Genomic DNA, 17,988 nt, shown 5'->3' with positions numbered 1-17,988 from the left:
GATATATTTTAAAAAAAAACATGTATATATGTTTTTTTCTAAATCAAAACGACGACTTGAATTCACTTCACTGAATAAATAAATACTTTAAGTAACATAATCATGACTTAAAGTACGTATTACTCACTTGTTTATGCACTTTCCTATACATCTATACGCACAAGTATTGAACAAATATGATGACAAAAATTGAAAAACAACAACAGAAAACAGGTAAATAAATAAGTAGATTGATCGTTACTAAGGTAAAAATCATTTCTATGTTGTCATTATATCAAATTTCATGGTTTATGAAATAGGTCAATTCTCGTTTTCATTTTGTGTATTTTTTTCCTTCCTTCCTTTATTTGTTGTTTGTCTTGCATTGACTTTGTTATTCTTTGAAAAACAATGCTTTTCATTGTTATCATTGTTTGTTTGTTGTTGTTGATGATGATGATGATGGTGGTGGTGATGGAGCTGTTAACTAATTAGACACATAGACAAGTATTATTATAATAATTTCAAGTGTGTGGGGGGGGGGTCGGAAACTGATTAAATATCATAATAACATTATACATACACATTATACATAACACAAGAATAATAACCACACAAAAAAGAACGAACACAACAAGTTGTTGTAGGTTATTCTAATACAAAGAAACTATTCAACTTTCCATTGTGTACTTTTTTCTCAAAGGAAGTGATTAGCAATGACGACAATAACAATGAAAGTAATCAGTTGATTTGTTATAAAAAACATTTCACTTAACGAAGGAGGAGAAAATGAAAGAATTGATCTCTGTGTTCTCTTCTATGACAACTGCTCTTTATTCTTCTTTCGAAATAAATTGTTATATTCACTAAATTTGATTTATATTTTAGCTGACAAGTGATAATTGAATCATGAATTTGAAAATCATATCATCTATCTCTCTTTCTCTCTGTCGTTTAGTCTGGTCTAGTTTACGTATAAACAATGATGTCAGATTATATTACAAAGAACATGTGAATTGATAGATGTATTAAGCTAATTAAAAATAAACTTCCTTCATTTAATCATACAATTTGATTTTTTTATCTATATGTGTATGTGTGTGTATATATGCACTATATAATTGAACAAGACTATTTTTCTGTTGTTTCAATGCTGTTTCTTAATTGTTTTCTCCTATTTATATTTGACATATGTCAACTTATCTTAATATTTCATTGACGTTTAATTTTAATCCAGTATTTCTCATATATTTTTAATTTTGTTCTATTAACATTTGTCAATCATTTAGGTACATTCACTTTGATCTGTACGTGTGTGTGCGTGAAAGGGGAGTTCAAAACCAAATGGTCTCTCTCTAATTGTATGAATGTATTTGGTCTCAGGTTTGTTGATCAACTCATTGCATCTTATTCATTATTCCAGGTTATTATTACTATGACGTATTCCGAGAATTTTTTAATTACAAATTGTCTTTACAACATTGTATGTAGTTAGTAGATTATTGAATGTTCATGTTCATTTATTAAATCTAAATGAAAACAATTTTTTAATCTATTGTATCTTAATAATTATGTTTGTTTCAGAGATGTTTAATAAACTAATCACTAATTAATGACTAGTCTCGAAATGAATTTACCATAATGTATGATAATGTAATACATGAAGCTTAAAGAGGTGAGAATAACATGGTAACTTAATAATGGAGTACACATGTAGCTCCTGAATTTGACCCCTAGTGTGGTCATGAACACGCATCGCTAAGATACCTCATACTAGAGTGAATGAACTGTTTACTACTTTCTGGTTTACATTCTTTGTCTAATTAAGGTCAATTTATGATGTAGACTAGAAGATTTTTCAATATGAAGTTAATTTACATCATCTACTGAGTTCAGTTAGGCAACCAATGAAAAAAAGTATTGTGCTGCTTGAAAGTTGTAGATTAAATATCTTTCACAATAATGTTATGTACTAGTGAGTAATCTTAAACTAAGAGAAAACAAATGTCCACTGTTTTGTAATTTTCAAAAAATCAGTCCATGATATAAAGTAACTCATTCACAAGATGTATTAGTGAACAAGATGTTACTTTTTCGTCACAACTTGTATAATGTTATGAATACGAAAAATATTGTGTAACTAATTATGAATTAATAGATAGATGCAGACTTAAAGGTAAAGATTGGAAAAGTAAGGGCAGCATTCCTACAGTTGAAGAAAACATGGAACTCCAAACAACTGTCAATCAATATCAAAGTCAAAACCTTTAATACGAACGTCAAGACAGTTCAACTGTACGGAGCTGAAACTCCCAGAACTACTACAACCATCATAAAAAATGTTCAGGTGTTTATAAGCAGTTGTTTACGTAATACTCAATGCCGGTTGGACAGATATCATCAGGAACAACCTACTTTGGGAGAGAACAAAAGAGCCTCCAACTGATAAGGAAATCAGGAAAAGACGCTGGGAGTGGATAGGACACACATTTAGGAAATTGTCAAACTGCATCATGATACAAGCGCTAACTTGGAATCCTGAAGGGAAATGGAAAAGTGAAAGACCAAAGAGCACACTGCGTCGGGAATTGGAACCAGACATGAACATCAACAAATGAGATTCAACCTAATCCTGAGTGGTAACATCGTCTTCTCCAGACCCCAGTATAGAGCAAGAATCATGCTCATTTTAAAAGTTCTGAATTTCAAAGAAAAAGATATTCTGTAACCAATGAGGCACATTTGTTTTGTATCTGATATCAACTCATAATAAGTAGGGATATTCAGGTCTATTAAATATGCTTTAATAAAGATAAACAGTATAATTTTTTAACAGTATTTTTAGATTATGGTTGGCTATGGAATTCAGGACGTCAGTTTCATCCTGTTTAGGAGTTATTTATTGGATATACCTGTGAAGAATAGTCAATCCATCAATTCGTAGATTTGTGTATCCACTATATCAACTATTCCCTAAGGTACTTGTGATACGTAGGATACATGAAGGGAGGTAAGTATTGAATTTTATTGGTATACATTAAAAGACAATGATCAACTGAAAAAATGTTAATCATACATCGAATTCCTTGGAACCATTTGATTTTCAATGTGTATACAGTATTCCAGAGAAAATTATTCAACTGAATCAAATATGATGATAGAAAGAAGTATTTTGATAAAGTTCACTATGTAAAGTTTAGTTCGTTTTATTTAATTTAAATACCAAGTAAAAGGTAAACTCATTTTTGATATCAGATGATGAGTTGATAATTTTCTAAAAAATTAAATAAGAGCAATATAGTTTTCATCAGAAACTAATCTTAAGAGGATAATTATTGTAAACAATTCATTACTAGACAAATACTTCGTTTTCTTTTTATGGCTTCTCGAAATTCCTCCAAAGATCAAATTAAGGTAGTTCAAGTCTCAAGACAAGAAGGCTACCTGTAAACCACTGAGTTGAATTCTAGTAATTGATATCTCATAATGCAAGCAGTCCGTCCAAATAAGTCAGTAATAATCAGTTCACTTTCTACGTAGCTGATCTTAGTTATTTGTAACATATTGCTACAACAATTATGCAGACAGTCTTAAAAATTTAAGAACTAATTCTAAAATATTTAAAGAACATCTTTTCTACTTGAATTTCGGTTGTACACAGACTCTAAATCCCTTATTATGAATAAAGCTGATATCTGAATTTCTAGCAGGTACATCCGATTGATGAGTCCCAAATAGGACGAAATTAGAGTCCTAGATTCCACTGTCAGACACTATTTATCTCTGCCTAAAATACTTGTAACTTAATGGCAATATCGTGGCAATTCGCGTAAGATGTACATATGCCAAAAGACTCTGATAAATTGCATTTCTTAAAAGTCAATAGGAGGATTTAAACAATCAATATACGTGAATGTAGCTCGATCAGTTTGAAAAATAGTGTGTTTTATTTTTATGGTAAACGGCTAATTTATTCCTAATGCTCACATGATGACCAACGTTCAAATGTACATAAGTAATACGTTAAAAAAAATAAAGACAAAAAACTATTCATTTCATGATTATTTACGATTTGCTTAGTGTTTGAATTCAATTTGTATTCGACTGTTTACCATCTAAATGGTAAATTTTTAATGAGTCTTGAAATTCATTGCTTAGACTCTGACCTGCTAATCACCTACTAATCATTAGAAATATTCCATTAATCAACTTCAAACAGGTAAAAATAAGGTAGGAAGTATGGAAGGAGCTCTATTTCAAAGGTTAATTTTTGTGCAGAAGACTAGGGTATCTATAGGATCATATGCAATTTTGAAATTTCAGGAGTGTCTGACAGGCATGGTAAAATTAGTCGTAACATTGATAATTATCCAATTAGGATCATGAAAACATAGTTCTTTGTTTCCTACAATCCTTTTTGAAAGTTTCTAAAGGACTTTGATTAGTCGAAGTATTTTCAATATAATCTTGGCTTCTAAGAAATTGTTGACAACTTCCATCAATACCGATAATTATCAGTAATTATTTTCCAAATAGCATGTAATGACCATTTATTAGTACAACAACATTTCAATATAATTCGATATTAAAAGGATACAGAGAATTCTAAACTTAACAATAAACTGCTTTCATTGTGAAATCACCTTCTCTGGAATTATGATAATATTCAGATCAACAACAAACGCTTTTCAGTCACACCAATCAGATCAATGGACACCGACACCAGTTTACTTACAAATAAATGTGATCGAATAACTACACATTTTAAAAATGTAATATCTATACCAAACCAATAAATTATTGCATTAACAATTTATTCTATTTATAACCTAAAAAGATTATTAGATTAGAAAAAACGAGGTATATCATATGACAACTTTGAGTACAATGAAAACAACATCTATAATTAAATCACTTTTCATTGGTTGAGAAATGATATTTATAACCTTGAATTCTACTTTTGAAATAAATGAGAATCGGATTGTGTGTAAGCCTATATCATTTTAATACACATCAGACGAAACATTTTTACAGACAGTTGAGTGAACCTTATACAAATTACAGAGTATATATATGTGTTTATTTCAAAATTATTATTAATGATTTCTTAGGAATGAAACCTTCACTGTAAAGACATACATTTAACAAGCTATTTTCCACCTACTAAACGGTTAAATATTTTGCTGTCTTATTTTAATTCAAGAATAGAGGAGAGACTTTCAGACGTCACATCAATCATATTCCACTAAATTTATCAATTTATGAATTCTACATAGATTCTGAAAGATAATTTTACAACATTCGTATGTCTTCGAAATTGATACTGGATTACATACTCGTCACTGTTTCCCTTGAATAATGACTAATCACTAGCATATTTTTCGTGCTTTTATTTATTTATTTATTTGAACACATAAATATTGGTAGAAGGGGGCACCAAATACATATGCGCCACACAATAATAATGAGGCCAGTAGCAGTTATCACTGATGTGTGTGAGGGCTGTGATACTGCCCAGGTGCCCAAACCGAAGCAGGTAGTTTTCTTTGGGGGGCCACATCCAAAGCCTTCGACATGAAGGTCTAACCCACCAGGCAGTAGATGCAGTCTCATGGTAGTCGATGAACAATAATGGGTTCATACGCCATCCGTTCCCTCAGGATACTGGAGCCCATATGCACGATTGGTTTGGAATCAAAGTTTTCCAACTCCCCTAGGTGGATCCTTCATGTCCACCAACCCACTTAGAGCGTCGAACATTCACTTTTCATCATCTCAATTTTGTAAGCAGCACCCCACCGCGAGAAGGCAGTAAGTAGGACTTCCCTGACAGTGGCTGCATACGCATGGCCATGTGAGAGCATTTCGAGAGGGATAGCGGACTCTCCCCACTCTCGGCCGTACCAGGGCATATATTTTAAAAAAAGATAATTAAATGTTTCATTATTGTATCTACTATATTAATTCAATGATAACCGGTTGAATACAACATACTCAACTTATAGTTAGGCCTGACAACTGTCAATCACAAGTGTAAATATCTCATTCCTACAAGAGGTTAGTAACAGCCTGATTAATCCAGTAGTGAGGTCTTAGGCTGTGAAACTAAGTGATCCAGTTTCAAATACATCGAGAAGTATAAGTTCCTTAAAGACTGAAGATACACCTTACTGACGAGTGCCAAATAGCATGAAATCTTATATCGGAAAAGTGTAATTTATAAGTTTCTCAATGATTTATTTCATTCACTTGTTTTACAAACAATCTTCCGAATAATTAATCAAAGGGCTGTGTATGACTGTCTTTTTTCGGTAAGCTTAAAAGATATATGAACGGTTTCTCAAGTGAATGATATTTTAATACAAAATACTGCATTGAAATTATATTAAGTCTAATTCACACCAAACAAAACGTTGTTCTTAAGTTAGTTTCTTTTCAAGCAAACAAAAATCACCCCAGTCAACCTGTCTATCATTCCTTTCGTTAAAAGAAAGGTCAGGGCCATTACTCTCTATACTCGAACTCATGAAAATAATCTAATCACAACAAAAATCAACATAAATCAAATAACCTTTCTTACATATCAACACATACAAACAACGACAAAGATACTAATCACATTATGACATAACATGAGGAAAGAGTTTTTAAAATACGATTTTTTTTACTTCATTTTGTCAAACTCACTTAAAAGCTTAATCACTTCAATAGATGATGAATCATAATAAATGGACAGATACAACTCACAGGTTAAACCACTCACATTGATGTGTTACACAACAGATTGATATTACAAAGAAATGTGATTAGATGAATGAGTAAAAGAGTGATGGCTTGACTGCATGACTGACAGATTGTTGACTGAATACATATAAATGAGATAGTTTGGTATGTGTATGTATATATATAAATATATGTATGTATATACATAAAGTATATGTAAATATATGCCAAAAACACATTTCTGCTCTTAAGTTGATGTATATGGTCTAAGATAGACTTAAACACGTGTGTATTTAGGTTTAAATTTCACATCATTACAATCTCTCTCTATATATATATGTATATACATAATTTTCTAAGATAGAAAATGATGAAAAACTGATTGGGCAAACAAATCGATTGACTATATTAATCAAGTCTATTTTATCCAAAAATATCTTTTAAATACTTCTTTTGTCATTTTCAAAACTCAAGTTTTTCAACTGAGACCTCATGCTGAGTATAGAAGAACAAGAAAAGAAAAGTAATGATTAGTAGGACAACAGATAAAATGAAGCAAACAAAAAGTGTAGAAAAGTTAGAGTGAATGAGTTAACAAGAAAGATAGATGGATAGATAGATAAAGTATATATTGATATTTATAATGAAAAAGGTTAATTATTACAAAGCTCTCAAATATACAAACATGGGTGCACACAAACGTTTCAATGAAAACAATTGAAACTCGATGAAGGAGAAGTATTCTTTTTACAGATAAAGAAAGGGTTAGAAGGATAAGTGAATGAAGAGTAGTTCATGAATGTTTAATAAACATAATCATCCCAAGGGGAATGATGACATAAACATCAACATAGCATAATATATATGTGACCAAATGTTTTTTTTTATAAATGAAAAGGTAGACAATACAATTCATTTTTATTGGCAAAAAAAAGTGGATGACTTGAATTTTGATTAAAGGTCACAATGATCAAATTTAATTGGACATATAAACGTTGTTGAAATGTGTATTTCATCAAAAGATTTCCCGTTTTTACATTACATTGTATTATTAAGTAAATTAAAATACAGAAGCTTGTTAAGTACTCATACAAGATATTTTAATGAATTGTATAGTCAGTAAAAGTTAAATAATACACAATTGACTGTGGCTGGTACCTTGACATAATAATCGTTCTTCTCCAGCATGATGGCCCACTGGGTCCATATTGAATGAAACTCTTATTCTTTTAGGCTTTACTATAACAATAAAACTGAAGGTTAAAGGGCGGAGTCGTACAACTGACTGTACTGGGATGTGACGACGGTGAAGTGTTTCCTTTAAACAAAAAGGAACTGAAGTGATGCTGTTTTTTCTCAATGGAAGGAGATGGTTAAAAATGGTGCTTCCAAAAATTTTATCACTTCATCATGCCTAACGGATTTCCGTCACCCGTGGTAAGGTTTTTAAATTACGAAGCTTATAAGTGAAGCACTACTGGCATAAAAAGCAATTTGTCACCAACCTCAAATAGTTAACTCTTAGTCTATGAAATTATACTTCAAAGTCTCCAATGTCATTACTAATCCAGTTTCATTTTCAGGCACCTCAAGAAGGGTTGTCTTTCTACTGTGTTGGTAACCGTGAAGTGATGATTGCGCACACACTTCTGACAGCATTCCAGACGATCATATTCACTACTGAATCAATTCTAAGAGTCACTATGTAAATTCAAATGAATATTCCATGGATTAATCGGTCGATGATTCAACAAATCACTTGATGTAGAGAGAAACTTAAGAGTTTTATCTTTAAGTCATCTGGGAGTAATTACTAAAGAATAAATAAATTCTGTAGAATTTGTTGAATAACCTGTAAATCACCAGTTACACAACACATCTATTTACTAGACATGAACACTGTTGGATGCCAGCTCAGTGGTCTAGAAGTTGAGCGTTCGCGCGAGCGACCGATAGCTCCTGGGTTTGAATCCCACGGGGCGGGATCATGGATGAACACTGATGACGAGTCCCATGCTAGGACGAGACATCCCTCCAGTGCTTCCAGGTTTTCAATGGTGGTCTAGCTTAAATCGACTCATGAATTCAACTATTAAAATTACTACAAACTCCACATACCTCCATTCTGATAATAAATAGAAAATATTGTTAGTATATTAATTTTTTTCTGAAAAAAGTATCACTTGATATAAAATATCAATTCTAAATAATTGATGAAATGGTATGATGACATTTTGCTGAATTTTATAACCTTCATTGAATATTTAAAAATTAATTCACTGTCCTAAAGAGTTTTATCCCATTACGTTATGGAATATAACAAGAATATAGTCTACATGGTGACTGGTAACATAATTTTCATATGAATAAATACATATAAACAACTGACAATAGTTATGAACTTTGAAAATTGTATTAAGTATGTTATTGGGATAGGCGTTTAGTGATTAAATAATTGAATCTACGACAGTTGACCTACAGATGCCAATCATTCAGTTTTAATGATAGAGTAGTATTAATAATGTTTCTGTATGGTGTAGATGATTGATGTGATATATAGGAGTATTTAAAGAAGACATTAGTTTTATTAGCAGAGTTAGATGGTGGCTAACAGTTGAATCCAGGACGCGTGTTATGTCCTATTTGGGACTCGTTAGCTGGATGTACCTACGTCCCAGAGTTGATGTCCATCCATTTCTGCTTATAATGCTTGTGATTTAAGGCAATATCGAGGCAATTCGCACACAATGCACATATGCTAATAAGAGATTAATCAATTGCAGTCTTAAACATCAATAGGAAAATTCAAACAGCTAGTATAAAATGAATTAGGACTTTAGTTTGTTACAAGTTATACTCTCTTCAGTAATGAACATTATTTAAGGGACCACTGGTTACTAATCATTGTCAATCATGTTTCATCACTAAATTAGTTTTAAAGTATCATGATTGTAAAATTAAATGATTTAATATTATATGAAGTAGGAAGAAATAACACAGAAACGATTATACAAGGAGTAGTAGTTAACTCAGACCATTCCTTCTTCCAGTTACTTTGATATTAGATTTTTTGAAATGTTTCAAAATGTATTGAATGGAGGAAGATTCTATTCAAAACTTCTTCGAAGCCTCATATTTGGTATGAAAAAAAGCAATATATGGTGAGTTGTTTCTTTTACTCAGCATTGGCTTTAGTAAAGAATGAGTAGATATTTGGTGAAATGTTTAAAATGTCAAGTGATATTTGGTTCCTCTCTTTATACACATACGTATACATTACAACAGGGAAATAGGATTTTTTTATTTAGTGTATAACATATTTCGTGTAGATTTGCTCAACAATCTAACACTTGGATGATCTTTTTACATTGAATACTCAGAAATTAATGTTGAAAATATATACCCTGGAACTAATTTTTTTTCTGAAGTAAAAACAAACCCTTTAATAGTATTTTAAGACAAATTTAACTAAATTACCAAACACAGAAGAATTGAACCTTAACAATACAGTTTATAATCCACATAAAAATGTTGATATGAGAGATCAACATAAAAAAGTATAACTGTAACTCATACAATGAAATGATAACATTTTGAAGAAATAGAAGGTAATGTTACTCAATCAACAAATAAATAAAGATGGATAGAATTCCCCTGAAAAGTTATATTACAGTTAAAATTGGAAACCAGAAAAATGTCTTTCAGTTAGGAAGGTTTGCTTTATATACGTAAAGAATAAATCAGAGAATTACACTGGTGTTATTAATAGCTGTAATTATTAGCTATTGAACTGTATAATCCTCATGATTACATTCTAGAATGAACAGTATAACATATGAACCTAGTCTTTCCAATGGCTACTATTAGACTGTGTTACCTGACATTGTTCTTCTGCCTTCTGACTTTATTCTTTAAGAGTGCACTGATTCATAGTCATAGCCATATACATAAGGTTGAGTATAAGAAGCTATTACCGAAAAATTATGAGAAGTTTTGGTCTAGGAATGAAATAACTATTCAGTTAATTAATTATAATTAACATAGATTCAGTAAATATGTGCGTTAATATATGCTGCTATGCCATATCAGCACACATAGATGAAACTGATAAGATGAGTAGTGAAAAATTGAATCAATACAATAGTAATTAAAATAAGAAGACTAGAAAGTGATAGTATATTTTGAGAGCGAAGAATGAGATGTACACGAAGGACCCTGATCGATTCTGAGCCATGTCACTTTATATTTTCAACCACTAATTCCGGTTATTACACAGACCCTAACCAGGTAGCCTCCATATACCAAAATGACATTCAGAGAGAGAGAGAGAGAGAAGCATTTTAAACATGCTTATATTGTTCTTCATAGTGATACGAAGACTTCATTATCCCATTATCTTCAATAAATAAGATTATATTGTCCATGTGTATTCTAAGTTGATAAGTGAACCTACAAGTAAGAGAACAATCTTTGAACAGTTAGACAAAACAAAACAAATAGATATAAATTACTTCTAAAATGTGATATTCAAATCTTTTTTCTTCAAAAATGTTACAGTTAAATCATCAGTTGAAAATTCCGTAGACCATATTTTATACATCAGTTAAATGTGTGATATATCAACATGATCATTCATTCCTTTAGACTACAAAATTATGTCACATTCATTAATAGTAAGACTACTACAAACTTAATTTATTGATTCTATTTATTAATGAAAACATATGACTATTGTTTACTTAGATCGATTATAGTCATTATTTACAAGTGGAACTTTTCGAATGCTTATACCAATCAACAATAACAAAAAGCCTTAATATAACATGAAATTACAGTAAGTTGTATTAATTATTTTTGATTATGAATACAGTAACTAGTAGATTTTAGAAAATAATAATAATCATTTTCCGACTTTAACCATTAATCATTAAGAAGTAAGAAAGTAAAATTAATTGAGAAATATTGTGAACATGTTTTTATTCTAGTCTAAAATGCTTATTCGTAACAAATATTATTGAGTATTGACCTCGCATCATAAAATTATCTCTCAATGAATATTATAATATCTTTAGATGAGTTGGAATTTATGAAATTATATTAATTTGATAGTTGAATTCATGATCACAATGGAAAACCTGGAAGCACTGGACGACCGTTTCGTCCGACTGTGGGACTCCTCAGCAGTGCGCATCGACAACCCGGCCTCATGAGATTCCAACCCAGGACCTATCGGTCGCACTCGCGAACACTTAACTTCCAGACCACTGAGCTGGCATTCAACGATGTTAATTTCTAACTTCAACCAATCCACGAAATTGCGCCACCGTCCATCATTGTTTTCAATGAGTTACTATCTCACAACAGACCTGGTTGAACTCCACTGGTCACGACTTCTCACCTCTTGGAGACCGTCACTGGTAAACATATGATGATTATAATCAGAGAGGAGTTTTGTTGATATTTATGAGTCTGCTGAGTCCCATTCTAGGACAAAACGGCCTTTCAGTGTTTCCAGGTTTTCCATGGTGGTCTAGCTTGAATGGACTCATGAATTCAACCATTAAATAATATATCGGTTAATATATATATATAATTGCGTAGAATAATTAAAATACTAGGATTAAATTTTTTACAGAAAAGGAATACTTTCCTACTTTCTACTTTAATATTTAACATTATCATTGATTATTTGGTCAAGTAACCGAGACTAATAACATATGACTAGATAACTTACATGGTTAATTATAATGACACAAAGAAGAGGAATATATATATGTCATAATGAATGGAAAAATCATACATTAATATATGAATATGATCCAAAATATTTAATAGTAATCAGTCGTAAGCATTTCAGTCTTATTTATTATTTCCAAAGACCATTAAATGCAAAACAAACTCGTATTGTGCATATAAGTGTACACAATTCAAATGATCATCATCTACAAGTATCAAACAGATATGTAATCGAGTTGAAGAGATGAGTAAAAGGGAGAAGATAGGTATTTGCCGTTCTCTTTTAACCGATCGCCAATAATAATGACAATAATAACAGAAATGAAAATGTAAGGATATTTTTCACTGCAGACTGATATTAGTTAAAAAGTTATTGGAAGTCATGTTGTACCAAACAGATTTTTCTTTGAGTTCTTAAACTTCTTGACTTTAAGTATTTACAATCTCATGGCCTATGTATGTATGCACTGATAACTAATGTTAAGCTAAGATGAAACATTTCATCCTGTGTTCCTAATGATTCTGTAAGTGATGTCCATGATGAAAATTGTTTAAGAACATTTACTAAAGCTTCTCTCATAGACAACATTCAAATGATAACCAATCCAGTGAAGATCAGGAAGCACTAGAACTCTATTTTATGTCAATTCATTATAATTTCACTGTATAGTCCACATCATAGGCTTTATCATGCATCATACCCAATGTTTTCAATTATCATTCTACTTATTATATTACTTTTCAACTTTTGTGTCCACAGTGAATATTGTTAATTTTAGTGAAACTGTTGACTATCTACTATATAAAATCATTTTAATAAATAATAATGATAATAAATAATACTTGAATGATTTCAATTACATTTCAAGATCATATTTTCAATAATAATTCACTGTTAAAATATGGTAAACGTAGTTATTTGTCTATATCATGATATAGAATTCGAACTAGCCACTTTGCAGTTTTATGATAAGGCGAATTATACATATCTAAAACTGGGCGAAGAGGAAGATCTGTCTTGTAAACTTTAGGTAAACCATATATTCGCGTTGTGTTCGATCTAGTGGGTTTGAGTGAGTCGTGTATGTGAGAAGTATACCTTTATTTTTAAAAAATTCTTTTAGTGATAAAATGGATGATAATTACGGTCGAATTTATTCTTTAACCAAATTTGTACTCCAAAATAGTGCATTTACCGTATAACTATCTGATAACAACACAATCCATGTAATTTTCTACAATATAATAAAACTAATCATTCAGTTAGTCATTATTTCAAAATCAGCATAGAGTCAGGAATAAATGTATATTAGCCTAAGTTATTATGCTACGTTAACAAGACGAGATAAAATCAACTCGGAAAATGATAAAGGACTAAAAGTTATCTTAATATCCATAATAATGAGAAAAACAAAATATTGAAAATATGATTCAATAAAAAAACAACAGAATGATAAGGTCTATATGAAAGAACACCGGAAGCGAAGATTTTGACGAGGATGAAGAGTGAACCAATCTGTTTCAGTATGATCAATGCTGTGTTATTTCATCAGACGTTTATAGCCACTGATCACTATTACTTCTACTATTGGCAATGATATTAACAGTAATGACAAACAAGAAATATTGATAACTATTCAAATTACTTACTTTAGTCAATTCGTCCATAACTGTTAAAGGATTCATTGATATATTATTATTATTATTATCATCAGATTTTGCTTGAATTCTATGTAATTTTTTAAATTTATGCATGGTATTTGGTAATTGTAACTGTCTTATTCCATGTTGTACATAATGTTCAGCTAATTTAGTAGAATCCGAACTAGTGTAATCACAAAATAAACATTGATGTTTAATTGAACTCAAATAGTGATAATTATGCAATTTTTGTGAGTGATGTAATGAATTATGTTTTGATTTTGTAAATGTTTCACATAAAGATGTTGATGGTAGAAGTGTTGTTGTGGCAGCAGTAGGGGTGATGGTACTTGCTGATATTGTACCAGTCGCGGATAGGGTTGATGGTGACAATGCTGAATTACTACCACATAACTGGCCTACAAATAAAATTTTAATATATGGAGATTGATTTTTAGTATCATTAAGGACTGGTTCTTCTTCCTCATTATTTTCATTACTATCACTAATAATAGGAGTATCGTGGTTAGTAAACTCATCAGTGTCACTCTTGTTAGTATTATCATTAGTATTATTATTATTATTATTATTATTATTATCACTATTATCACTAACATCACTTTTATTGACGGTCTCATTTTCATCACTGTTAATATCCTCGGCAATTTGTTTTTCATCATGACTGGGATTAGTAGTTAAACAACTGTTATTATTAATAATCCCATTAGGACCAATAATATCTATTGATGCATTATGGTTATTGTTACACTGTTCAATGGTTTGTGAATTTTGCTGTTGAATATTAAAACTTTCATGATCTGATAGTGTATTATTTGGTGATTGAGTTCTAGACGATTGGATGGTAGACTTACTAGATCTTTTGTGACAAATATCAATATGTTCATAGAGGAATGTTTTACATGAAGCAATTTTTCGACACTTGGAGCATTGATATAACATAAAATCCACATTTTCATTTGAATGTTCATGGTTGAAGTGAATTTCTAGATGATTTAACCAATGTGTGTGGAAATAACATAATGGACAATGTAGGACTAGTACATCGGATGCATCAAGTAATGGGAGAAGACCCATATTTATTTCTGTTGCTGTTATTTTTTCTCCGTATAGATTTTTTTTCACCTAGGAATTAGAATTGTTCTATTAATCTACGGTGACACAATTGTACGGTTTTTTATTAGATAATAAATAAATAATCAAGAAATTTGTGAATTTTTAATATGTTCGCATTTCATCCGTTTTCCAAATCAATGAATATAAAAATGGATGGACTACAAATTTCATGTTTCTTTGATAGTGGCATTCTGACGACGTGTCAAATAGCGTCAGAAGCTATACATATGATAAAGTTAGGGGGTGAGATATAATAATCCACTAGTATTGAGCAAATAATAGTTTGACGCACCACTGTTTATCTCACATGTATGAAACATTTGTGGGGGAGATTAAACTTGTCCGCATATGTGTGTTTTCGCGCTCACTGCCTAGGGTTGAGATATACATTGCTGTCACCCTGTCTATCAAACCTGCCTTACTCCGATTGGCACCCTACAGCTGTCACATGACACATGCGGCAGCTCATATGTCATTCGACGAGATTGGTGCGTCCGTATGTGAAGCATGGCACGTATGGCAATAAATGAGTGGGTGGGCTATCATACAACAAACTGAATATCATACGCTTTAACTAATCTTCAAGGGGGCGGGTGTGAACGTGTCTCAAGTATGCAAGGTCATGACATATGGCTTAATGTATTTGTTTCTACAGGGGGCAGACAATTTAATATCTAGTTGTCACACTGATTCAATGAAGTGAATTAATCACTTACTCCTGAATTGTATTAATTCAAGGGGATATTTCCTGTTATAGTCTAGAAAAGATAAGACAGGGGATAAGTGGTAAAGTGGCTGACAATGAAAACTTAAACTCTTCACTATCAATTTATGAGTGGATAGGCAGAAAACAACGGATTGTTTTACGGAATTATTTTAAATATATACCTGATTATTGAAAAATGTCTTTCAAAATCACTTCATTAGTTCAAACGTTTTTCCAAGTTATATGAAAAAATGCTCAGACATAAATTTCTTACGGGATGGTAACGAGTTTGAACATTAACGTCAGGGCTAAGTGATATTTATTTTCTAGTCTAACTTTCTATGATTATAATATATGATGGAAGTTAAAAGAACACCTACTTCAGCTTATATGGTTGACGATTTTCAACATAAACTCAAGGATCGTAAACGGAAAAGAATTCTTAAAAATATTTCACTTATCATCAACTACATATTTAGAAGATAACAATAGAGAAGAAAGACCACAGTTCTCGTGTGATTTTGTATTTTTTTTATAGAACATTAAACACCATCCTACGGTACAGTTGATTGATCATTGATTAGTAGCTAATCGTATGTCTGTCTGGTACTTTATTTCTAACAGGATTCTGTTGATCAAATTCCAGTTTTTAGTACAAAGTTGATCAACTCGATATCACCTGCACTACGTTGGACTACTAGGTGGCTGAAAGTAGTTAGGGTATCGCATTTATAAATTTAGGCTTGTTTGAGGAATGCTTCCCGAGTTATGAAAGGGATCTCCTAATGTTCGCCTGAGTGCAGTCATTGTTCAGATGAAGTACTTCGAATTAAATGGCATAAATACTGTGTATCACAATTTAATCAGGTGCCAATTCATAAGTAGTGTGTCAATCGAGAGTAAATTTTCAGAATTATTAACTGGCAGGTATCTACCAGTTTGTTACAATATTCCAAACATCTGATTCACAACTTTTAGATAGTTCTTTCTTCGTACGTTTTGACTTATTAAAAATCCCCATTTATAACTAAATATTCATTGAATTAGATAGGACCGATGTATCTCCTAGATGAAAATAATGTCAAGGAGTCAGTTAGTCAAAATCCAAAGTTCCATAACACCTGATACGGTATGAAGGATAAAAATGTACCAAGTTAGTTAAAAAATGAAACTTAACCACTATTTTTAAATATTTAATTGAATGGTTCATAAAGATCAGTTTGAAGATAATTACTGTTATAGTTTGATGTCAGCTGGAACATAGTTGAAACGAACATGAAGGATTTAACGTTTATTTTGGAACTTTCTTCACAGAGTACACTCATGACCTTTCACTAAATAGAATCAAGGACATTTAAGATACCATAAAACCACTACGTCAACGCATTCAATTATTCAAATTTCCAATTTTAATCATTTCGAATGTATAAAAAAACACATATCATATGATGTAGGTTTTGTGAAAAGAAAGATAGTAAGGATTATTTCAAACTATCTTTTTCTTCAAAACTTCATTAGGAATATGGCTGACTGAATTGCATCTAGTGGTAACCAATATTAAACTTCATAATCACACTTTTATTCATTAGATATTTCCATAGAAACTTGAAGTAACATTATCGAAAAAAGAAGTGGAATTTTCCTTTATTTTGATCATGCCCCATTGAATTTTTTAATGATCAGATGTAAGGTGAGAATTAGGTGTCTATATATTTTCACACTTGACTGGCATGTTTTCAACATACATTTCATTTGCTGCCGTGACAACAAAAAATCTTAATTTTTTAAAAACAGTTTGAGCACTGAAACAAATCATTATTATATGGTTTCAGTAAGATTAACTTTCGTAATTTAAATCATGACATCATCCTAGGTAGACCACCACTGGAAGCCTGGAAGCACTGGGCGACGTTTCACCCTAGTATGGCACTACTCAGCAGTGTATATCTCTGACTTCACCACAGGGGATCGGACCCATAAATTTCTATTTCACTCCCTAAAACTTAATCTTTTAACAACTGCCTGGTACCCGGTATCTGATTCTATTTCTCAACGTAATGTGTTCTTTG

At 31.2% G+C, this 17,988-nt stretch overlaps 1 protein-coding gene across 1 annotated transcript in view; it reads right to left on the bottom strand.

Annotated features, from left to right (window-relative positions):
• The window catches only part of MS3_00006610 (uncharacterized protein), a gene marked incomplete at both ends in the record, with an annotated part of 48,334 nt that extends 33,160 nt beyond the window's left edge, over positions 1 to 15,174 (bottom strand). The window contains one exon of the mRNA XM_035734166.2: positions 14,089 to 15,174. Coding sequence (XP_035589090.2) covers positions 14,089 to 15,174 — 1,086 coding nt within the window. The remainder of the gene's footprint in view (positions 1 to 14,088) is intronic.
• Between the last annotated feature and the right edge of the window lie 2,814 nt (positions 15,175 to 17,988).

This window comes from Schistosoma haematobium, chromosome 2, assembly GCF_000699445.3.
Source record: "Schistosoma haematobium chromosome 2, whole genome shotgun sequence".
NCBI classification, from domain to species: domain Eukaryota; kingdom Metazoa; phylum Platyhelminthes; class Trematoda; order Strigeidida; family Schistosomatidae; genus Schistosoma; species Schistosoma haematobium.
Note: the sequence above shows the minus strand (reverse complement) of the source record. Positions and strands in the feature narration are given on the sequence as shown.